The sequence below is a fragment of the Clupea harengus genome, chromosome 17 (genome assembly GCF_900700415.2).
Source record: "Clupea harengus chromosome 17, Ch_v2.0.2, whole genome shotgun sequence".
Classification (NCBI taxonomy): domain Eukaryota; kingdom Metazoa; phylum Chordata; class Actinopteri; order Clupeiformes; family Clupeidae; genus Clupea; species Clupea harengus.
In genome coordinates this window covers 16,572,533-16,597,836 of record NC_045168.1, presented here as the reverse complement: position 1 = coordinate 16,597,836, position 25,304 = coordinate 16,572,533, and the positions used below count along the sequence as shown (strand labels likewise).

The following is a 25,304-nucleotide window of genomic DNA, read 5'->3' as shown; positions in this document are numbered from 1 at the left end:
CTGTAGGGTGTCAGGGCCAGGTCCCATGATGAGGGCATACATGCCACATTTCCTGCTTGACTTCAAACACACACACAGGAGAAACTCTTTGTACCGTGACTTTCAAGTCTGTGCTGTCACTGATCGCGAGGCCCGTTTCCTGTCCGCTTGGGGCGCCAAGGGGCCGTACACACACACACACGCACACAAACACTCAGACACACACAAGGGGCCGTTGGGTTGAGGTCGATTGTTTTCAGATGTCCCAGCTAGAGTTTCAGCATTACGCAATGGCAGCTGTGCTGGACATGGAATACAAATATAAATAACCAGAGGCGTGTCACCAACCGCAGGGCACGGGGGCTGTGTGTGTGTCTGTGTGTGTGTGTGTGTGTGTGTGTGTGTGTTGTCACCAACCGCAGGGCAAGTGGAGCGGAGCTGATTAACTGCCTGTGGAGAGGTAGGGTATATGTGTGTGTGTAGGAGTGTAGATGGACGCGAGGTTTAGGGAGTGTAACACGTGTAATGTCCTTTGTCACCTGAGAAGGCAGATTCCTGGAAGATGGCGTCTGAACAGCCCTTATGTAACACTGCCTCCCCCGGGGAAGAGAGCACACTTTGAACATGTCACTGATTACGCCAACTTTCACTTTTCACAAGCTTCCCTCAGGCTCCCTCAGGGTTGTGCAACCAACACCTCTTGCTCCACAGCATACCCAAGCAGGAGAGGAGAACTTCTCTGGTACATCACAGTTGTGTAATGGAGAGATTGAGATCAAAATGTTATTTATTCTATGTAATGGCCATGTTTATATCCACCAATCCAAACACTCTATTATAAATGGCAACCACACAAAACACTTAATATTCTTGGACAACAGCCTCTAAGCAGACAAACTTGAGACAGCAGTTCATCTCCTGTCTTTTCCTCTTTTATTCATCTCTGCTCTCTCTCTCTCACACACACACACACACACACACACACACACACTAAGACAAACGAACTCCCGTGAGTGGCTCTGGGACTCATGGGGGACAGTGTTTCATGAATATCAGCTCTGTACTTTGCTTTGCTGCTGACTTAAGATAAGATCTATCTGATCTAACTCTGTGCCTCTGTGTGTGTGTGTGTGTGTGTGTGTGTGTGTGTGTGTGTGTGTGTGTCTCTGTGCATCACAAGCCCCTAGCTGTGGAGGCACTCTGTAGCTTGTGTTGTCTGGCCTCCCCACACGCACGCACGCACGCACACACACACACACACGCACACACACACACACGCACACACACACACACATGCAGGTGATGTGACTGCACCCCCAATGATGTGTCATGAGAAACTGATGGGAAATCTTGAAAGCTATCTGGCATAGATTAACACGGTCTGATTCTGCAGGCAGGAGGCTCTGTGTGCCGTGCCCCTTGGTTGTGGTGGCACACCGGAGCTTGTGTTTCCTGCCTGGCCGACACACACACACACACACTCACACACCAAACCTCATCATTCTGGCCGACTCACACACCAAACCTCATCATTCTGGTGAAAGGTGTTTTATTTCAGCTCAACCGCCAAACAAATAACACCCCTCCCTTCTGTGCTCCTGAAGCAGCATGGTGATTGTTCAACAGAGTCTGAGACATTAGAGTATAAGCCATTTCATTAGAGTATGAGCCATTTCATACATGTGAGCCATTTCATCAGAGTATGAGCCATTTAACTCAAGTATGAGCCATTTCATCAGAGTATGAGCCATTTAATCAGAGTATGAGCCATTTAACTAGAGTATGAGCCATTTAATCAGTATGGTCTGAGTCTGAGCCATTTCATCAGAGTATGAGCCATTTAATTAGAGTATGGTCTGTCTGAGCCATTTCATCAGAGTATGAGCCATTTAATCAGAGTATGAGCCATTTAACTCAAGTATGAGCCATTTCATCAGAGTATGAGCCATTTAATCAGAGTATGGGCCATTTAATCAGAGTATGGTCTGAGTCTGAGCCATTTCATCAGAGTATGAGCCATTTAACTCAAGTATGAGCCATTTCATCAGAGTATGAGCCATTTAATCAGAGTATGGTCTGAGTCTGAGCCATTTCATCAGAGTATGAGCCATTTCATTAGAGTATGAGCCATTTCATCAGAGTATGGTCTGAGCCTGAGCCATTTAACTAGAGTATAAACCATTTCATAGAGTATGAGCCATTTCATCAGAGTATGGGCCATTTCATACATATGAGCCATTTAACTAGAGTATGAACCATTTCATCAGAGTATAAACCATTTCATAGAGTATGGTCTGAGGAGTCTGAGCCATTTCATGCGTTTCCCATTCACAAAGCCAGGACTGTGTAAAAACAGAGTTTTTTGAGCTCACACCAGACGAATATGATAATTTTGCTAAATTTGACAAAAAGTGACAGATTATAATCAAGGACTTGCCTTTAAATTCTCCCAGGCTGATTTGTGTGTTTGGAGTGTGGAGTGCCCAGGCAGTCTGACCACGACTGAAGAAGCTCACTGAGTGTGTGTGAGTGTATGTGAGAGTGTCAGTCTGTGCCTCAGGGGAAAAGCAGCGTCACACCTGGTCTGAAGACCTTATGGGTTGCCTGTTATGGTGACACATTTCACTGAGGGGCCTTAGACAAGGTCACTGCTGAAGCAGAGCATGGAGGAACGACCACATCACACTTAAGGGTGTGCGTAGACCCTCAGTGACCCTAACCCTTTCTAGACCAGGCCTGAGGCTGAAAAACTGTGTTTTAAAAGGACTTTGGAGAAACATCCTAAAGAAAAGCTTGATTATTGAGTGAAGCCAGTCTGTCTTCTGCCTGCCTGGCTGCAGATTTGAGGTGTTTCTTGAGTTTTTCTGTAAATCTGATTAGCCTGAGAGTGGCGGTACGGGGCTCTCCTTGAAGGGGTTACTCTTCCAGAGGACTCGCATCCCTGCTGGGCAGCCACGACACGCTGTTCCTCCCTCGCCCGTTGCCATGGCAACCGCTGATGTCAGGTTAGTAACCAGGGGGCTGAAAGCGGTGCACACCAAAGCAGTGCTTTTGTGGAAGGACACCAGCGCAGCTCACGGCTTCAAAGGCACAGGAATGTATTAGCGGCGCTTTAATTACCCCGGTGAGGCGCTTTAATTACCCCGGTGAGGCGTGTACATGAAACACCTGCGGGAGCTTTTCAGAGACGTCAGGACAGCTCTACCCAGGACACGGGGCTGCCCTACAGCTGGTCTCAATCAATTCTCAAGAATTGTGATGAGCATAAAATTAATCAGACATTTTTCTCTTCAATTCAGGCTCGTATAATCAATTTTTTTGTATTTATTTCCGTTTGCTAATTTGTTAGTCTGGCTCTTGCTTTCCGTGTGTCTAACTCCTGAGTGTGAGGTAGAAGTCCAGCCTGTGCTGCTCTAGAGGGTTGGTACTCACACTAATAAACCAAGACTGCACTGCAGGGGCAAACGCGTCAACACGCTGTCACACAAACCTCGCTGGATGCTTCTGAAATTCTGTTCTTTTTTTTACAGGGTTTACACAGATGCCTTGACCTCCATGTTGTGTTCCTGAGGGGTTGTTGACTCTCAGTGATTCCACAGACAAACAGATCAGCTTCCGTCCAGTTCTCTGCGGTTTACAGCAAACACGGCTACGGCAGACGCAGCATGGAGCTAGCTGGAGTGCTCTCCATGTCCGTGTCCATGGCTTACATTATCTGTGCTGGACTGGGAGGCCGGACAGCTCAGCCAAGAGAGGTCAAGCCTCTCATCTCGGTACTGTAAACAACGCCAGTAGTGGAGAACTCCGCTTGTATGTGTGTGTGTGTGTTCGCCAGGAGATAAAACCATAACGGAAAGCTCTGTTGCCTTCATGGAGGTCTCTGAAAGTGTCCAGGGGACTCTGAAAGGACTTTGGTAAAGTCACACAAACACACACACACACACACACACACCTCATGGAGGTCTCTGAAAGGACTTTTGGTAAAGTCACACACAAACACCTCATGGAGGTATCTGAAAGGACTTTGGTAAAGACATTATATAACATCTCCTGCAGTCCTGACACACATTATAACTGCTCGTGCAGTCCTGTCAGATACATTATAACTGCTCATGCAGTACTGTCACACACATTATAACTGCTCATGCAGTACTGTCACACATTATAACTGCTCATGCAGTCCTGTCACACATTATAACTGCTCATGCAGTACTGTCACACATTATAACTGCTCATGCAGTACTGACAGACACATTATAACTGCTCATGCAGTCCTGTCACACATTATAACTGCTCATGCAGTACTGTCACACATTGTAACTGCTCATGCAGTACTGACACACATTATAACTGCTCATGCAGTACTGACACACATTATAACTGCTCATGCAGTCCTGTCACACATTATAACTGCTCATGCAGTACTGTCACACATTATAACTGCTCATAAAGTACTGTCACACATTATAACTGCTCATGCAGTACTGACACACATTATAACTGCTCATGCAGTAGTCACACATTATAACTGCTCATAAAGTACTGTCACACATTATTAACAGCTCCTTCCTTTCTCTTCCTGTGCAGCAGGAAACTGGGTCATCCCCTGCGCACCACAGAAGAAGAGAATGACAGCTCATGCTTGGAGCCAAACTGGGTCATCCCCTGCGCACCAAAGAAGAAGAGAATGACAGCTCATGCTTGGAGTCATCCCCTGCGCACCACAGAAGAAGAGAATGACAGCTCATGCTTGGAGCCATGTGGTGGGTGGGTGAGCGCTAATCCTGCCGGCGCACAATCTGCAGGCAAGAACTGTCATTAGGACCGTAGCACACTTTAAGACCGTAATTTGGGAAAAGTGTGAGTTAGGGAATGAGTGCATCTAGAAAGGAGTCTTTTGATGTCCCAGTATGAAGGAGGAAACAACACACACACATATACACACACACACACACACACACACACACACACACACAATGAAATAAAATGCAACACACACAGAATTGATCAATAAATCTTTTGAGTTTTTAATCTCTACAGCAAGTTAGCTTATGTGTGGTGACCATGAAGGTTAATGTAAAGTTGGATGTCAAACTGAATGGTGTTTGCCAGCAAGGGTGTGATTATGATTCTGTAGTACGTTCACTATTCTCATATTCATTAGAACTAGGATTCAAGAAATATTGCTAGAATACTTTTCAACGGCATATACTGATTGACCAAAACAAACAACCAAAAGAAAAAAGTACACTGTGGAAAAAGCTAACAAAGAAGTCCAGGCACCACATGGTGGCGCCGTCCTGACAGACTTCGGAGGAGACTTTGGTTTTGTACCTCTGGAAAAACCTGGGTCGACTCGCACGTGTTCTGTAGGAATTCCAACATAAAAAAAATGAGAGAGGAATCGAGCTGAAAAATAAAGTTCTTCAAATCTTAATTTAGAAAGAAAGGAAGGAAGAAAGAAAGGAAGAAAAGGCACACTGAACACTATCACATTTAACAGAATATTGGTTGCATCGTCAAACCACTTTAAAAAATCTCTAACTCCTATTTGACTTCTTGAAATAAAGCTCGTGAAACAACCACATGAAGGTGTTCTCTGAGTCCGACCGGGCGGCTCCACGGACCCCATCATTGGGAGAGTCCGACCGGGCGGCGCTGGGCCTCCTAGACCAGCAGCAAAGGTACAGTTCTCCTCTCCTCTCCTCTTATCTCCACACATTTCCTTTTCACTTCCTTGGAAACAAAGTGCTCCAGTAAATTCTCTTACTAAGAACAACACACATATACACACACGCACGCACGCACACACACGCTCACGGACACATACAGACACACACGCTCACACACAGATTCTACAGTCTAGCCTCTGCTGAGGAGCTGGTTTAGCCTTGGCTCCTGTTTGTCCTTTAATGTAGCATTGTGTGTCTTAGAGATCTCCTGTAGATTCAAGTAGATTACGGTGAGGCATTCCTTCGGGGGGGGGGGTTAGATTACGGTGAGGCATTCCTTCGGGGGTGGGGTGGGGTAAGTGTCGATCCGCTGAGTCTATCTCTCAGCTGGGCACCCCAGCATCCGTAAGTAGTGATTGGGGGGTGGGGGGGATTCCAGTGTAACATGCGTGTCGTCCTGGCGGTAGCTCCTCTCCTCTCCTCATCAACGCAGCTCTGGAGCCTCCAGGGAACCTGCGCCTCCTTCCCTGCGCCTCCCAGCCCACGGAGTGCAACGCAACCTGCCTGCAGAGCTGCTCACCGGAGCACCTCAGTGGGAGAGACCATAGCCATTTTGACCAGTGACCTTCCACATCACTAGGCCAGTGGTCTCCACCAGTGACCATCACTGACTCTGCCTGCAGTGGTCTTCACCAATGACCATCACTGACTGCAGTGACCATCACTGACTCTGACTGCAGTGGTCTTCAGCAGTGACCATCACTGACTCAGACTGCAGTGGTCTTCATCAGTGACCATCACGGACTGCAGTGGTCTTCATCAGTGACCATCACGGACTGCAGTGGTCTTCATCAGTGACCATCACGGACTGCAGTGGTCTTCATCAGTGACCATCACTGACTGCAGTGGCCTTCATCAGTGACCATCACTGACTGCAGTGGTCCACCATAGGACACACCTTAATGGCTTCTCGCCGCCTCGAATTGATATATTGCTTCAATATTGCACACACACGCTCAAACACACAGATACATACAACATGAGTGAGATGCACCAGCAATGCGGTTCTCCAGCCTGGGTGAGGTGAGCTCTCCGGGTCTGACCCGTGACGTCTGTGCACCCAAGGGTGAGATGAGCTCTCGGGTCTGACCCGTGACGTCTGTGCAGCCAAGGGTTAGCAGGGCTAAGGGCTAAAGAGGTCGTGACCCCTACATGACAGAAGAGCCACATCAGCACACAGCTGGGCTACTGCTACTACCACACACAGCTCACTCTTCCTGCATGTGTGTGTGTGTGTGTGTGTGTGTGTGTGTGTGTGGAGGGGGGTATTCGTACACGTGTGGTGTGCTTAAGGGAAGGTCACACACACACATAGACACACACACACACAAACACACACAGAGAGAGTGAGAACTCCTGCGTGTGCCCGGGGATGTACCAGGCAGAGGGGGAACTTAAGGAGGTAGGAGGGAGGACTGTGATGTTAAAACAAAAAAAAAAACACTAAATCGTTTTTCAGTCCTTAACTGAGATTCACCACTGTCACGCAGTAGTGTTTGTTTCTGACGCTAAATCAGTTTGAATCAAAACATGTTCATCCTCTTTCAGGCTCCTCCCCCCCTGTTGTCGCGGTAACACTGTTGGTTAGTCTGCTGGCGTCGGCTGGGGCGTGGCCGGGGGCGTGGCCGGGCTCAGTTGACCAGCACGAACCCGTGCGAGTCCACCGTCTCCATCATCTCGCTCTCCAGCAGGGTCAGCCCCTCGTACGCCCCCTCCTGCCCTCCCGCCCCTGCTCCTGCCCCTGCTCCTGCCCCCGTGCCCGGCGCATGGCCTGGGGGGGCCCGGCGGGGCGGGGGTGGCGGGGGCTGCCCGGGCTCCAGAGGGTACTCATACTGCTCCTGGTAGAGAGGCTCCCCCAGGCCCACGGGCCCCTGCTCACAGCCGGGAGGGTAGCTGTAGCCCAAGGTGTCAGGGTGGGGGGGCATGCTGTGGGGCTGCAGGTGGGGGTGGGGGTGGGAGTAGTGGCCCAGGTAGGGGTCAAAGTGCACCGGCTCCAGGGAGGACCCCATGAGAGGGCTGAGAGTCTGGGAGTGGCAGAACTGAGGCGAGGGCTGGGCTGCTGCTGCTGCTGGTGGTGGTGGTGGTGGCCTGAGGGGGGCGCTATAGAGCCGGGGGCAGAGGCGGCGGTGGGGTCGGGGTGGTGGCCCAGGGGAGGCTGGTGGGGGTAGGAGCCCTCCACGATGTGCATTTGGTTGAAGTAGGACTGCAGCTGAGACTGCTTCTGCAAGTACAGGCGCTTCTGAAGTAACCTGCAGAGAGAGAGGAGAGAAGACTCAGAGAGAGAGAGTGTGTGTGTGTGTGTGTGTGTGTGTGTGTGTGTGTGTGCAAGATAAAGTGTCTATGTGTGTGCACTCTGTATCTGTCTGTCTGTATACTTTATGTATGTATGTGTGTGTGTGTGTGTGTGTGTGTCTGTGAGATAGTGTCTGTGTGTGTGCCCTCTTTATCTGTCTGTCTGTATACTTTATGTGTGTGTGTGTGTGTGTGTGTGTGTGTGTGTCTGTGAGATAGAGTGTCTGTGTGTGTGCAATCTGTATCTCTCTGTCTGTATACTTTATGCGTGTGTGTGTGTGTGTGTCTGTGAGATAGAGTGTCTGTGTGTGTGCAGCACTCTGTAGCTCTCTGTCTGTATACTTTATGCGTGTGTGTGTGTGTGTGTGTGTGTGTATACCTGTGTTCCTGTAGCTGTTGCTCCAGACTACGGGGTGAATCCTTGCAGAACATCTGACAGCTGGGGCTGTTGGCTAGCAGGCTGGCCTTCTGTAAACACACACACACACACACACCAACAACATTTCACACACTGCTCAAACCTGTCACACACCTCACACGCAGAGCAGGATCACACAGGACAGCATATTACAGTCTGGCTGGCTGACGAGTGTGACGTGTGTGATGAGTGTGACGTTGCTTCCATACTGAGGAGTTTGGGCTGACGTGTGTGATGTTGGGCCGTACCTGCATCCTGTGTGTGACGTGTGTGATGTTGGGCCGTACCTGCATCCTGTGTGTGATGTGTGTGATGTGTGTGACGAGTGTGATGTTGGGCTGTACCTGCATCCTGTGTGTGACGTGTGTGATGAGGTGTGTGTGTGTGCGGTACTTTGTGATGTGTGTGTGAGGTGTGTGATGTACCTGCATCCTGTGTGTGACGTGTGTGACGTTGGGCTGTACCTGCATCCTGTGTGTGATGTGTGTGATGTGTGATGTTGGGCTGTACCTGCATCCTGTGTGTGACGAGTGTGACGTTGGGCTGTACCTGCATCCCGTGTCTGATGTGTGAGATGTGTGTGACGAGTGTGACGTGTGTGACAAGTGTGATGTGTGTGATGTTTCTTCCATACTGAAATGTTTGGGCTGTACCTGCATCCTGTGTATGAGGCACGTGTGTGACGTGTGTGACGTGTGTGATGAGGTGTGTGTGTGTGCGGTACTGTGTGATGAGGTGTGTGTGTGTGCGGTACTGTGTGATGTGTGTGATGTACCTGCATCCTGTGTGTGAGGTACTGTGTGACGTGTGTGTGAGGTACTGTGTGACGTGTGTGATGTTGGGCTGTACCTGCATCCTGTGTGTGATGTGTGTGATGTGTGTGACGTGTGTGACGTGTGTGAGGTGTGTGAGGTGTGTGATGTACCTGCATCCTGTGTGTGAGGTACTGTGTGACGTGTGTGTGTGTGTGAGGTACTGTGTGACGTGTGTGATGTGTGTGATGTGTGTGACGTGTGTGACGTGTGTGATGTTGGGCTGCACCTGCATCCTGTGTGTGACGTGCGTGATGTGTATGACGTGTGTGATGTTGGGTGTACCTGAATCCTGTGTGTGACGTGTGTGTGAGGTGTGTGACGTGTGTGATGTACCTGCATCCTGTGTGTGATGTGTGTGACGTGTGTGATGTGTGTGATGTTGGGCTGTACCTGCATCCTGTGTGTGACGTGTGTGTGAGGTGTGTGACGTGTGTGATGTACCTGCATCCTGTGTGTGACGTGTGTGATGTTGGGCTGTACCTGCATCCTGTGTGTGACGTGTGTGACGAGGTGTGTGTGTGTGATGTTGGGCTGTACCTGCATCCTGTGTGTGACGTGTGTGACGTGTGTGACGTGTGTGACGTTGGGCTGTAACTGCATCCTGTGTGTGTGATGTGTGTGATGTGTGTGAGGTACTGTGTGACGTGTGTGTGATGAGGTGTGTGTGTGTGAGGTACTGTGTGACGTGTGTGTGATGTACCTGCATGTTGTGTGTGGGTACTGAGTGACGTGTGTGTGATGTGTGTGTGTGTGAGGTACTGAGTGAGGTGTGTGTGTGAGGTGTGTCTGACGTGTGTGTGAGGTGTGTGTGTGTGTGAGGTACTGTGTGACGTGTGTGTGAGGTGTGTGTGTGTGAGGTACTGTGTGACGTGTGTGTGAGGTGTGTGATGAGGTGTGTGTGTGTGTGAGGTGTGTGTGTGTGTGTGTGCGGTACTGTGTGTGATGTGTGTGATAAGGTGTGTGTGTGTGAGGTACTGAGTGACGTGTGTGTGAGGTGTGTGATAAGGTGTGTGTGTGTGAGGTACTGAGTGACGTGTGTGTGTGTGACGTGTGATGTACCTGCATCCTGTGTCTGGGGTACTGTGTGACGTGTGTGTGAGGTGTGTGATGAGGTGTGTGTGTGTGTGAGGTACTGTGTGACGTGTGTGTGAGGTGTGTGTGTGTGTGATAAGGTGTGTATGTGTGAGGTACTGAATGACGTGTGTGTGAGGTGTGTGATGTACCTGCATCCTGTGTGTGGGGTACTGTGTGACGTGTGTGTGAGGTGTGTGATAAGGTGTGTGTGTGTGAGGTACTGAATGACGTGTGTGTGAGGTGTGTGATAAGGTGTGTGTGTGTGTGAGGTACTGAGTGACGTGTGTGTGTGTGACGTGTGTGTGAGGTGTGTGATGTACCTGCATCCTGTGTGTGAGGTACTGCGTCTCCAGGCTCTGTCTCCGTGACAACAGTGGAGGATGGCCGGCAGAGAACATGGCCATGCCGTCATGTTGGTGGGATGCATCACCCTGATAACACACACCCCCACACCCACACACACACACACACACACACACACACACACACACACACACACACACACGTAGGTTAGATCCTGGCAGATAAAGGCAGTTTATCCATTTCTAGATACTCCAGTGAATCTGTCTGCAGCACGTCAGTCCTCACAGCATCAGTTCAAACACAACTCACTCACCTGCCAATCCAGACCCGATCAATCGCACAGGCGAGCTCAAACACAACTCACTCACCTGCCAATCCAGACCAGATCAATCGCACAGGCGAGCTCAAACACAACTCACTCACCTGCCAATCCAGACCAGATCAATCGCACAGGCGAGCTCAAACACAGGCTCAGTCCAGGACAGACTGGCCAAAGCAAATCTAACTGACCCAATCAAACAGACATGCTCAATCAAACACAGACGGATCCAGTAAATGCAGACAAGCTCAATCTATCAAACAGACAGGCGCACAGAAATGTGTGTGTGTGTGTGTGTGTGTGTTTGTAGGCTGGCTGGCAGCTGAATAAGAGCCACATGAGACAGCCTGACCTGGTGAGACCTGCAAGCGACGTGTCTAACTACACAACCCGTAAACCCCGTCCACACACACACACACACACACACAAACTCATAAATTCTCTCCTATCACCCCAACGCTAAATCATAGGGAGAACGGTATTCAGCACCACAATGAGAACACACAGGCTCTCTACTAACAAACACACACACACACACAATAAAACACACACACAGACATACAAACCCCCTCCAGTTCCAGAAATAATAAAAAATAATGAGCTTTTGAAAATCAAATGTTTAATAACATTTGCCACAACAAGGGCTGTTTGTGAATGGCTGTTGTTGTATCTCTGAGACTGTCACGGAGAACAGCCCAGGCAGTGTGTGTGTGTGTGTGTGTGTGTGTGTGTGTGTGTGTGTGTGTGTGTGTGTGTGTGTGGGTGCCAGCCACCGGTGTGGGGTACAATGGTGCCATTGAGGCCCCAGCGGGGCTCGGACAGTAAACAACGGGACAATTGGCTACTTCTTCAGCCATTACATAACACAGCCCTGTCTACAGTCCCTTGGGGAGAGAGAGAGAGAGAGAGAGAGAGAGAGGAGAGAGAGAGTGGTGTGTGTGTGTGAGAGAGAGAGGAGAGTGTGGTGTGTGAGAGAGTGTGTTTGTGTGTGTGAGAGAGAGTGTGCTTGTGTGTGTGTGTGTGTGGTGTGTGTGTGTGCGCGAGAGAGTGTGTGTGTGTGCTCGTGTGTGTGTGTGTGTGTGTGTGTGTGAGAGAGTGTGTGTGTGCTCGTGTGTGTGTGTGTGTGTGTGTGTGTGTGTGAGTGTGAGAGAGAGAGAGAGAGAGAGAGAGAGAGAGTGTGCTCGTTTGTGTGTGTGTGTGTAACTCACCGGCAGCATGGGGTCCATCAGCTCCTGCGGGTACAGAGGGTAGGTCCCCATGCCCAGTGAGGGGTCCTCTGGAGAGCCCATCTGCTCGTACGCCTTATTCAGCTCCAGGATGCCTTTGGTGCGGCCCCAGATTACCCTGGCAGGTGCCTGTTCTGAAGGCTACGCAGACCTGGACACCAACACACACACACACAATTTCTTTACACACACACACACAACACACACCACACACACACACAACACACACGACACTCCAGGAGCAGATGAGGGGAGTTCATGTTTAGCCGTGTGTGTGTGTGGTGTGTGTGTGTGTGTGTGTGTGTGTGTGTTGTGTGTGTGTGTGGTGTGTCGTGTGAGAAGTGTGGGTCCTATGATGTGGGTGCACTGCTGCTATCTGTCTGTCTGGATTACTTATGGTGTGTGGTGTGTGTTGGTGGTGTGAGTGTGGGTGAGTGTCCTGGTGAAGATAGTGTCTGTGTGGTGGGTGCCCTAATATGAATCTGTCCTGATCTCGTAATCACTTTGTTGTGTGTGTGTGTGTGTGGTGTGTGTTGTGCGTCGTGTGTAAAGAGGAAGGGACTTGTGTGGTAGCTGCAGGACCATGAGGGGGTTCTCCAAACTCTTACTCATCCCAAAAATGGCTTCTCTTAGTGTGTGTGTTTGTGATCTGGCATTCGCACAGATGGGTGTGTGTGTGTGTGTGTGTGTGTGTGAAAGTGTAGTCTGATGTCACTGATACAGATGTGTGTGTGAGCTGGTATTTTCACTCATGACTGTCTGTGTGTCTGTGTCTGTGTCTGTGTGTGTGTGTGTGTGTGTGTGTGTGTGTGTGTGTGTGTGTGTGTGTGTGCCCTCATGCTTGCGTGGGTTGTGTGAGTAATCTGGCATGTTCATTTATGGCTCTATGCGCACATTTGTGTGTGTGTGTGTGTATCATTAAGTGCAATTCTTGTCATTGATGTGTGTGTGATGATGATGATGATGACGAATCTACCCTCTCCTCTACCTCTGACTCACACTGGAGATCTATTTCAGGAAGCGGAGAGCAGCACCTGCTTCTCTGATTGGCTGGCCTGTGGAGGTGCTGCACTGTGATTGGTCGACAGACGGGCAGCTGAGGGTTGCTAATTAAAGAGCTGTGCAGCTCTGGGGGTTCTGGAGTTGGTCGGAGTGTGTGTAAGTGTGTATCTGAGTATGCCAGAGTATCTGAATGTATATGTGTGTGTTGTGTGTGTGTAAGTGTGTGTGTGTGTCATGTGTTTCATGTGTAAGTGCGTCTGTGTCTGTTTCATGAGTGTAAGTGTACAGTGGGGAAAATAAGTATTTGAACCCCTGCCGATTTCTCAAGTTTGGCCACTTGCAAAGAAATGTGTGATCTATAATTGTAATAGTATGTGTATTTTAACAGTGAGAAACAGAATATCAACAAAAAAATCCAGAAAATTGCATTTTATAACATTTATGACTTAATTTGCATTTGATGCAGAAAATAAGTATTTGAACCCCTAGCAAAACATGACTTAGTACTTGGTGGAATAACCCTTGTTGGCAAGCACAGACGTCAGACTTTTCTTGTAGTTGGTCACCAGGTTTACACACATTCTCAGGAGGGATTTTGGTCCACTCCTCTTTTGCAGATCCTCTCCAAATCCTTAAGGTTGCGTTTTCAATGGGAGGAATGAGCGAATGAGGTTCAAGCCCAATATCCACGTTACATGGCCCCAATCCATAGTCCCCTCAATGCAGTGGCAGTCGTCCTGTACCCTTGGCAGAGAAACAGCCCAAAGCATAATGTTTCCACCTCCATGGCTTGACGGTGGGGATGGTGTCATATTCAGCATTCTTACCCCTCCAAACGCGGCAAGTCGAGTTGATGCCAAAGAAGCTTGATTTTGGTCTCATCTGACCACATCCTGTCTCCCAATCCTCCTTAGAATCATTCAAGTGTTCATTTGGCAAACTTCAGACGGCCCTGTACATGTGCTTCCTTGAGCAAGGGGACCTTGCGAGTGCTGCAGTACTTCAAACCATTACGGCGTAGTGTGTTGCCAATGGTTTTCTTGGTGACTGTGGTCCCAGCTGCCTTGAGATCATTCACAAGCTCCCCCTGTGTAGTTCTGGGGTTATTCTGCACCTTTCGGATGATCACCGATACCGCACGAGGGGATATCTTGCATGGAGCCCCAGACCTAGAGCGATTGACAGTTGTTTGGTGTTGCTTCCATTTACGAATAATCGCACCGATAGTTGCCTGCTTCTCACCAAGCTGCTTGCCGATGGTTTTGTAACCCATTCCAGCCTTGTGCAGGTCTACAACGTCCTTGGTCAACTCTTTGGTCTTGCCCATGGTGGTGAGGTTGAAGGTGTGAAGTATGATTCTTTAGACAGGTTTCTTTTATACACGTCACCAGTTGAGATCAGGTGTACCTTGTTAGGCCTAATGAGGACTAATCTGTGTGCTTCTTAGGCACATAACTGGTCATTGGGAGCCAGAATTCTTGCTGTTTGCTTGGGGGTTCAAATACTTATTTTCTGCATCAAATACAAATAAAGTCATAAATGTTATAAAATGCAGTTTTCTGGATTTGTTTGTTGATATTCTATGTCTCACTGTTAAAATACACCTACCATTACAATTATAGATCACACATTTCTTTGCAAGTGGCCAAACTTGCGAAATCGGCAGGGGTTCAAATACTTATTTTCCCCACTGTATATGTCTCGTGTGTGTGTGTGTGTGTGTGTTTCATGTGTATAAGTGTATATGTCTCGTGTGTGTGTGTGTGTGTGTGTTTCATGTGTATAAGTGTATATGTCTCGTGTGTGTGTGTGTGTGTGTGTGTGTTTCATGTGTATAAGTGTATATGTCTCGTGTGTGTGTGTGTGTGTGTGTGTGTGTGTTTCATGTGTGTAAGTGTATATGTCTCGTGTGTGTGTGTGTGTGTTTCATGTGTATAAGTGTATACGTCTTGTGTGTGTGTGTGTGTGTGTGTGTGTGTGTGTTTCATGTGTATAAGTGTATATATGTGTGTGTGTGTGTGTGTGTGTGTGTGTGTGTGTGTGTGTGTGTGTGTGTGTGTGTGTGTTTGTTTCATGTGTATAAGTGTATATGTCTCGTGTGTGTGTGTGTGTGTGTGTGTTTCATGTGTATAAGTGTATATGTCTCGTGTGTGTGTGTGTGTGTGTGTGTGTGTGTGTTTCATGTGTATAAGTGTATATGTCTCGTGTGCAGGCCCGGGGTGGGTAATCGGGAGAATCGGGAGAGTTCCCGGTGGGCTGCTTCACTTCTGGGCCGGTCGAGAATTTTATTTTTTGACATTTGTCACGTTAGTCCATCTTCTCTTAAAGTAATCTACACACGTTACGCATTCTGACACCGCAGCCTCTGCATAGGTTGTACCATGCGAGCGAGTTCTCCCCTCCCAAATAGAGTCGGTTGGGTCCATAGTCCATATGATTAGCAACGTAACTATTAGGCTAACGTTGTAGCGTTGGTTAATATCGTTGTAGCGTTGTCAACCTATTCGCAAGCAAAATATTACCAGAGATGGAGCTTGAAAGCAGGACCTGTTCCTCCTGCAAAAACTGTGCCATTTGTGTCCATTTAATACTCTCACAGTACAACCTCTTCACAGATGCTTATCATGTCATTGGGTTAGCATATACGTTTCTGTTGACTTTGTAGGCGGTTACTGATGCTGTAGATGCTGTTAGTGCTATTCGCAATGTAACTGTATACTGTACTGTGAGTTGAACTGTAAACATTAGTTCAATATGCCTCTTTGTTGAAGAATGGGATACGTTTCAAATGCTTTATTTATTTATTTCTGCTTTTGTTATTTTATCAACCTATCCTTGTGGAATAGTGGAATATTTTTTGTTAACTTCTCAGCTTAAGTGGATTATTATTTAACCTTTACATTATTTGTTGAACCATGGTATTAATAAAGAGAAAACTAGTAAGTGGGCCCACTCCGGCCCTGCTCGTGTGTGTGTGTGTGTGTGTGTGTGTGTGTGTTTCATGTGTATAAGTGTATATGTCTGTGTGTGTGTGTGTGTGTGTGTGTGTGTGTGTGTGTACCTTGCGTGAGAGACGTGTCAGATGCGCGTCGGCCTTCCCTGAAGCTGGTTGGTGAGCGGTTGTGTGTTTCCCTCCTCTGTGAGGTCAGTGCCTGCATCGCCGGATTGGCTGGACGGCCAGCGAGGAAAGGCGGAGTCATGTGTGTGACTGACGCGTTGGCCAGCCCCGCCTCCGCAAGAGGGGCGGAGTCGTCCAGCAGGCCGAGGTCTGAGCCCATGTCACACTCCGAGTCCACACTGCCCAGCGAAGGGTTCTGGCCCATAGCACAGAGTTTACCTACGCGCACACACACACACACACACACACACACACACACACACACACACACACACACACAATAGAAGACACATGAGAAAGACCCCAGAACACGGACACAAGGACACAAAAGGTCAAGGGCCCCACACACACACACACACAATCACAAAGGAGCATGATTTTGTGTGTGTGTGTGTGTGTGTACATATCTTTCTCCGAGAGTGAGCTTACCTGCACTAATCATGATTGCTCCTGGTTGGTTGGTGACCTCGGAGAGGGTGTGTCTCCTCTGTCCAAACCGAGCCATTTGATAGGTGCTGAAGACATGGGCGGGGTCATCCTCCGAGTCCAGCTCTTCAGTCTCGATGCCTTCGTCGATGGACGTCTCCATCATGTTGCTAGGCGACGACGTGCTGGACTTACGGACGATGGTAGGAGGTAGTGGGTCAAGCAGACAGCCATTAACCTGAGGAGGAGAAGAGGAGAGCATGAGAGGAGGGAGAGGAAGAGAGAAGAGAAGAGAAGAGAGGAGAGGAGAGGAGGGAGAGGAAGAGGAGAGAAAAGAAGAGAAGAGAGGAGAGGAAGAGTGGAGGACAGAAAAGAAGAGAAGAGAGGAGAAGAGAAGAGAGAGGAGAGGAGAAGAGAGGAGGAAGAGGAAGAGAGGAGGACAGAAAAGAAGAGAAGAGAGGAGAGGAGAGGAGGAGAGGGAGAGGAGAAGAGAGGTGGGTTAGTATAGGTGGTGTTGGATGAGGGGAGGAGAAGAGAGGAGATGAGTAGAGTAGAGAAGAGAAGAGAGGAAGAGAGGAGAGGAGAATAGAGAGGAGAGGAGGAGAGAAAAGAAGAGAAGAGAAGAGAGGAGGAGAGAAAAGAAAAGAAGAGAAGAGAAGAGAAGAGAGGAGAAGAGAGGAGAGGAGGACAGAAGAGAAGAGAGGAGAGGAGAGAGAGGAGAGAAGAGAAGAGAAGAGAAGAGAAGGGAGGAGGACAGAAGAGCGCTGGTGGTGTGCTGACTGAAGTTGGTCTGGGGGCAGACTGGACATCTGAACTGACCTCTGACCTCATCATGTCAAATCACATATCCACTGTCTGTCTGTGTGTCTCTCTCTCTCTCTCTCTCACTCTCTCTCTCTCTCTCACACACACACACACTGTCTGTCTGTCTGTCTGTCTGTCTGCCTGTCTGCCTGTCTGCCTGTCTGCCTGTCTGCCTGTCTGCCTGTCTGCCTGTCTGTCTGTCTGTCTGTCTGTCTGTCTGTCTGTCTGTCTCTGGTGATTGTGACAGTTGGAAGGGAAAGGCTGCCTATCACTTCAGGGCGGAAGCGAATTGACAGGAGGTGTCTTAAGTGTGTCTTAAGTGTGTGTGTGTGTGTGTGTGTGTGTAACTCCTGTGGGTGAAGCCATCTGACTCTGACATGGTACCCTGGAGATGAGGATGTTTCCTCCATCTCTCTATATTTACTCAAGGATCTCTCTCCACCTCTCTCTCTCCCTCTCTTTTCTCAAGGACCTCTCGCACACACACACACACACTGTCTGTCTGTCTGTCTGTCTGTCTGTCTGTCTGTCTGTCTGTCTGTCTGTCTGTCTGTCTGTCTGTCTGTCTGTCTGTCTGTCTGTCTGTCTGTCTGTCTGTCTCTGGTGATTGTGACAGTTGGAAGGGAAAGGCTGCCTATCACTTCAGGGCGGAAGCGAATTGACAGGAGGTGTCTTAAGTGTGTCTTAAGTGTGTGTGTGTGTGTCTGTGTGTCTGTGTGTGTGTGTAACTCCTGTGGGTGAAGCCATCTGACTCTGACATGGTACCCTGGAGATGAGGATGTTTCCTCCATCTCTCTATATTTACTCAAGGATCTCTCTCCACCTCTCTCTCTCTCCCTCCCTCTCTTTCCTCAAGGACGTCTCTCACCCCCCCTCCATCTCCAACTCTCTCTCTCTCTCTTTTTCACCCATATACTCCCCTGACCCCTTCTCTCTACCTTTTCTTCCATCTCCCTCCTCTCTCTCCCCCCCTCCCTCTCTCTCTCTCTCTCTCCCCCCTCCCTCCCTCTCTCTCCTTCTCTCTCTCTCTTTCTCTCTCTCCCCCCCCTCCCTCTCTCTTTCTCCCTCTCTCTCTCTCTCTGGCTGCTCAGACACGGCGGGTGAGAGAGCAGCGTGGAATGTGAGGACAGGAAGTCAGCTTTGGCTGAGAGCGCAGTCCGAGACTCTCACACACACACACCACACACACACACACACACACACACACACTATCCCTCTCGCTCAGACACACACACATACACACTATCCCTCTCAGTCATATACACACACAGAAAACAAACACACCCTCTCCTTTTTAAAGACAAATACACACCCAACATAGAAGAATGCAGAGATACAAATACACACAGACACTCCTTCTTACCAACACCCCTCTTCTTTTTTGCTAGCAAACAGACTCTCTTACTAACATACCCACACCCTCTCTTTGTAGTAACACACACTCACACACACCACACACACACACACACACACATTCCCTGATACTGATCATGTAGATGGGTTGCCGGGAGACGGGAGTCTCCTTGAGCTGTTCTGTGAGATTCCTGGTCTCTGTTTCCTGAGGCATGCTGCGCTAGGAATGCACTTACACAACACACACACACACACACACAACAGACACACACACACAACAGACACAACACACACACACACGCAACAGACACACACACACACACAACAGACACACAACACCCACAACACACACACACACACACACACACACACACACGCAACAGACACACACACACAACACACACACACACACACACACAACAGACACACACACACAACAGACACACACACAACACACACACACACACAAAAACACTCACACACAGAGGCGGGTAAAGAAGTGGGGGCTGTCCTGCAGTTCTACTTCCCCTGACACACACACACACACACACACACACACAATCACTCACTGACTCACTCACTCACACACACACACACGATGAGTGCTTGGGAGTGTGGAGATTATCTCTATCAGAGAGAACATTATATAATCCTCCTTTCCTCGGTAGGAGTCACGCCATTGGCCATCACTCTCCCCCAGGAGTCACGCCATTGGCCATCACTCTCCCCCAGAAGTCACGCCATTGGCCATCACTCTCCCCCAGGAGTCACGCCATTGGCCATTACTCTCCCCCAGAAGTCACGCCATTGGCCATCACTCTCCCCCAGGAGTCACGCCATTGGCCATCACTCTCCCCCAGGAGTCACGCCATTGGCCATCACTCTCCCGCCGGAGTCACGCCATTGGCCATCACTCTCCCCCAGGAGTCACGCCATTGGCCATCACTCTCCCGCCGGAGTCACGCCATTGGCCATCACTCTCCCCCAGGAGTCACGCCATTGGCCATCACTCTCCCCCAGGAGTCACGCCATTGGCCATCACTCTCCCCCAGGAGTCACGCCATTGGCCATCACTCTCCCGCCGGAGTCACGCCATTGGCCATCACTCTCCCCCAGAAGTCACGCCATTGGTCCCTGTCCCCCAACAGAAGTCATCTTATTGGCTGATCCATCTCCCCAGGAGTCACGCCATTGGCTGAGAGATCCTCACTGTCAGCCCTCGCATGCTCATCAGCCATGACCTCACATCTGGAATAGCACTAGAACCCTCTAGACCAGACCTGGGCAAAGTGCGGCCCAAGGGCAATTTGCGGCCCGTTGGCTGTCCCTGTGTGGCCCACGGAGGTCAATAGTAAATTAGGAATCAAACGTAAATACCTGTATTTATTATACGGCTCTTCAGAATGTTCCAAAAAGTTCCGTTGATTTGAATGGGCCATCCCAACGTTTGCAGTTTCTTTATATTCACTGCTGCGAAAAATGTATGACTGCTGTCATTGGCAACGGGTTTTGTGTGTTCTAATTCACATCTTTCATATCATTCCGCAACGCAAGAATCCGGTCATTTAACGTAACTGAAAGTCATTGAAACTTGAAGTCAGAAGGTGGGTTGCTTCGCATTTGCGTGAAGAACTAAACGGCAACAAAATCATTAAAAAGGGGTATTTTGGAGAAATGTCTTCTATTGTTTTGGCAAGTAACCGTATGTTTGCGGGATATTTTTTTATTTCCGTAGGCCTACATTCGTACGTGTGGGCGTGCCTGCGACCATTTGCGCTGATAAAAAATGATATTACTATTAATTTGTAAACTTATACTATTGCATTACAAGCTTGCTCTCGTGTGTGTGTGTGCCATATGTATTGGTCGTCTGGGAACACCTTTAATACTGCAAAAACGTGCTCATTTTCAAAATCGTTTTGGTGAATGTTGATTACATGTTGATTAAATAATGTTGGCGTTTTTACTATGCCTGCACCACATTTTTTTTGATAGCCTAAATGCAACATCTACTCTTATCAGTAGCAGTTAATCAAAACCATACAATTTAATGTTTTTTTATAAAGAGATGCAACTTATATTGAGCAGAATTGAGTTCAGCCTATTGGTTCGATCCTCCACTACACTCCCACTATCTCATGTGGCCCCTTGGGGAAATTAATTGCCCACCCCTGCTCTAGAACCTACTGCCACCCAACACTGACCCCATATCTACATGTAAAACCTCAACACACACACACACACACACACACACACACACACACACACACACACACACACACACACACACCAAAAACACTCATATCTACGTGTAGAACCTCCTAGAACATAAGAGTAATAATGTTAGAAACCCCTGGACAAATGAATAATGAGTCCCAGTACCCCTCCCTATCCAAGCCACTTAACCCTCAACACACAGGATATCACAAGGAACTTCAACAAGTCAGTCCCCAGACCTCCACACAGAGAGAGAACCCACACACACCTGGACTCCGAGAACATGGAGGAACCCCACAGAGCTCTAGAACTCAAGTCAGGCCCTCACAGGGCCCCAGGGGTGGAGAGAAGTGACGTCTACACACACTTCAGAGAAGAGTCTAGAATAGCACAGCTGTGGCCGACGCATCACACACACACACACACACACACACAGAGGAGACATACTTGCGTTGAGTGAAGTGGCTTTGAATGATGGAGGACTCACACTGTGTGCCAAATAAAGCCAATCTAGACCACAGAGAAGAGAAGAGGGTGTGTTGTGTGTGCCTAAGTGTGTATTTGGAAGTGTGTATGCCTGTGTGTGAGTGAGTGTGTACATGTAAGTATGTGTACTAAGTGTGAGTGTGACTAAGGCTGTGTGTCTATGACAGAGTAATTGTTTATGAATGTGTGACAGACTAGGTTTGTGAGCCTGTGTGTGTGTGTGTGTGTGTGTGTGTGTGTGTGTGTGTGTGTGTGTGTGTGTGTGTGGGGGGGGGGGGGGGTAGTGCGTGCGTGCATGAAAGCATGAAACAGGGTCCTTACTCTGACTGGCTCAGTTATATAAGCTGTGCAGCTGTGCAGGAGACAGACAAAGGACAGAGAGACAGAGAGAGAGAGAGAAGAGAGGAAGAGAGAGAGAGAGAGAGAGAAGAGAGCAAGAACAAGAGAGGGAGGGAGAGAGAGAGAGAAGAGAGCGAGAACAAGAGAGGGAGGAAGGGAGAGAGAGAAGGAAGAGAGAGTGAGTGAGTGACCGTGGTTACATGGATTCAAATAACTGCCTTAGTCGGACTGAAATCGCATTATCCGTTTCATGTAAGCACCTTAGTCGGATCGTAGTCGGACCGCACATAGTCGGACTAACACCCCTGGATAACTCGATCCGATCCAGTTGATAGTTCGACTATTGCGGCATGTAACGGTGAATTGGATAAGGAACTGGACTTTGCGTCTTTGCGCATGCTTGAGATCCCGCCGCCCTCCTCCCTCCCTCCCTGCCAGGTCGTGACCCGGAAGACGAAAGAGACGATACGTTGTCTCAACTGTTCATACTAATGACACGTTTATTTATGAATATCCTGCAGACTGTCTCACAAGCTTATTCTTGTTGACTATGAACAAACATAACAGAAGAGGTCCGAAGATATGAGTACCTTTACAACCCCTCCTTAAAAACGTATAAGGACGTTCAAATTACGATACTTATGTGGTGCCAGTGTTGACAAAAACGTTGACTGCGACTGTTTGGACAGAACGCGCTAATTCACCGAACAAATACTTTCATATTAATTTCCCACCACTTGTTAGTCATGTCATCCATTCATATCGATGTGAATCAATCAATACTAATACATCTTTAACTGTGATGTGTTTTTGTTTCATTTCACAACGTATTTACTGTATAATCAACGATAGCAGGTGCCCGCTTGTAAACAGTCCACATTTTATTTGCTTAAAACACACAGCAGTACTGTCAAATCAGAAAGCAAATCAGCTGTCAAAGGGCTGTTACCTGACCAAATACCTTTCAAACTCGGTGATAGTATTCACAACTAATTTGTTCTTCATTCTATCAAATATGATGAAGTGTGGTCCGCGACGGCCACAAGTAAATTATTGCGACATTTCTAACATACAACTCAGAACGAAGAGAACACAGCCAGTAGTAGCCTAATCTAATAAAGAGTTGCCTAATCTATTAACAAGGTCATGGATTGGTGGCTTAAGACAGGAACTATGAAAAGAAAATTAAATGAGAAAGCCTCTAACATAGACAAGGAGAAAGTGGTTCAGCCTCATTGGGAATTATCTCGCCGCGGAGTTGCATTCAAAACACTGTGTTTTTCTCCCGCTGAGACAGCAAGATGATAACTAGGCTATATTCTGTGTTGTGTGACGTTGGATAATGACAGCTCTTAATTATGAAAAGTTGACTACTAGGATGGCTGTATTAATGCCAGTGGGCTAGCCTACTGTTGGTAGTGAAATACTGCGGTCAGTATGCGCATCGTTGTGTTTTGTGATGTCTGTCTGAGTGTGTGATGGGAGTATGAGGCTGTGAGCGAACTATAGTTTGTAACATAACCAAGTCACGCATGGAGCAGGGTTCCAGATGCTTTGCCTTGCGCATTGTCATATCTATAACTAGCCTACTGGTACGTACAAAAGGAGAGCCCACCCGCGAAAATCATGTGTGCGCTAACAATTGTCTGGCGCCAGGTCTTGGGTAGGAGGCATGTTGTTCCGGGGATATTTAGTTAAATGGTCCGCGAATTTTTTTTTATTGGCTAAGTGGTCCTTGGTCTGAAAAAGTTTGAGAAACACTGCTTTATAGACAATAACGATCATACACTCCCATTGCACTCAAACAACCACACTCAAACGAGGAGATATTGTATCAATTAGCCTATTAAGTACTGTATTTATTGATTGCAAAGAGTTCAACGTTACAGCAACATAACTTTGCTCCGGTCGCTAAATCTGATATATCCGTGTGCATCATCGCTCTCCCTCTCTCTCTCTGCCACACCCACCCTGTAACCTACGTGTTTATACATTATAGAAGCAAGACCATTATATTGTAACAAATCACGGAAGCGTGGTATATTTGTTATGGCTTTTTATTAAACACTAAAACACAACACACTGTCACAATGGCACGGGCTTTATGCCCTGGTGCAAGTTACCACGAACAGACTGTGCTACCGTCACCCACCTGTATAAGCTCTGTCCCAACACAGAACAACGACATGTAATTAGAACGGTAAGGAACATATAGGGAACGTCGTTGAGCTAGTGCATCACATAGAGTATAACAGTATGCGCCCGCTGCACGGCATTACGGGGCGACTATGCCGGCACGTTAAAATATTCTGGTTTAAAGTTAATGCTTGTGAAATCAGCTGTCACTCGGCTATTACCTGACCAATACCTGTCAAACTCGGTCATAGTATTCACAACTAATTTGTCCTTCATTCTATCAAATATGATGAAATTTGGTATTGTACCCGTGAGGCAAGCCTGAGTTAAGTTCTGTTCGGTTATCTGGCGCTGAAAAAACCCACGAATAAGTACTGTCAAATCAGAAAGCAAATCAGCTGTCACTCGGCTATTACCTGACCAATACCTGTCAAACTCGGTCATAGAAAAATATCATGAATGCATATTTATTACAATGGGGAAACTATAAAATCGGAGTACGGACAACTAATGCCCAGCGTTGACGATGCAGATATAGAGCTGGAAACAGCTAAATGAGCTACAGCCCAAATGCAGTGAGCTTTATCAAGCCCTGGAAAGTTCGGCACATTTGCCCGTTTCCACAGCGTCTGCTGAGCGGTCATTCAGTACAATGGGGCGTCTTAAGACATATCTTACGAAGTACGATGACTGACAAAAGACTGACTGGACTTGCTCTCATGAATATTCACACAGATTTGGAAATCGACAGCGAAGAAGTACTAAAACAATTTGATGCAACTGGCAGAAGGGCAATGCGTTTTGGCTGTAACCCATTATTTGCGCGCGTGTGTGTGTGTGTGAATGTGCATGCGTTTCTCTCGCCTTTTATCTTTCACCTTTGAATAATGTAACTTATAAACACGTTGGCCCAGCAGAAACAAACAAACAACGCGATGGACAACCCAAGAGGCAACACGCATTTCTGGACCGATGAACAGACGCGATTCATGCTCAATCAACTGTTGTTGTTGGTAGTGGTGAAGAGGTCAAGCGGAAATGGCTGTATCACCACTAGTTGTAATGAAAACAGCGCCACCTATCGTATCGGATATGACATGCTTTCGGCCAATGATTCGATTTATTCACTGCCATGTATATTGGGATAATAGCACCTACCCTCGAAAGAAAGCATAGTCCGACTAAGCAAAGATTCAATTATACCATCATGTAAACACACTGAGTGAGTGAGGGGGGGCGGGGGAGAGAAAGAGAGAACGAAGGAG

General features: G+C 48.1%; 1 protein-coding gene across 1 annotated transcript in view; it reads right to left on the bottom strand.

Moving 5' to 3' along the window:
• Positions 1-4,982: 4,982 nt before the first annotated feature.
• The window catches only part of sik2b (salt-inducible kinase 2b), a 50,851-nt gene continuing 30,529 nt past the window's right edge, over positions 4,983-25,304 (bottom strand). The window contains exons 7-12 of the mRNA XM_042710327.1: positions 16,708-16,942; positions 16,211-16,497; positions 12,141-12,299; positions 10,631-10,741; positions 8,383-8,471; positions 4,983-7,960 (exon numbers count right to left, since the gene is read on the bottom strand). Of these exons, the coding sequence (XP_042566261.1) occupies positions 7,405-7,960; positions 8,383-8,471; positions 10,631-10,741; positions 12,141-12,299; positions 16,211-16,497; positions 16,708-16,942 (1,437 nt within the window). The 3' untranslated portion in view covers positions 4,983-7,404. The remainder of the gene's footprint in view (positions 7,961-8,382; positions 8,472-10,630; positions 10,742-12,140; positions 12,300-16,210; positions 16,498-16,707; positions 16,943-25,304) is intronic.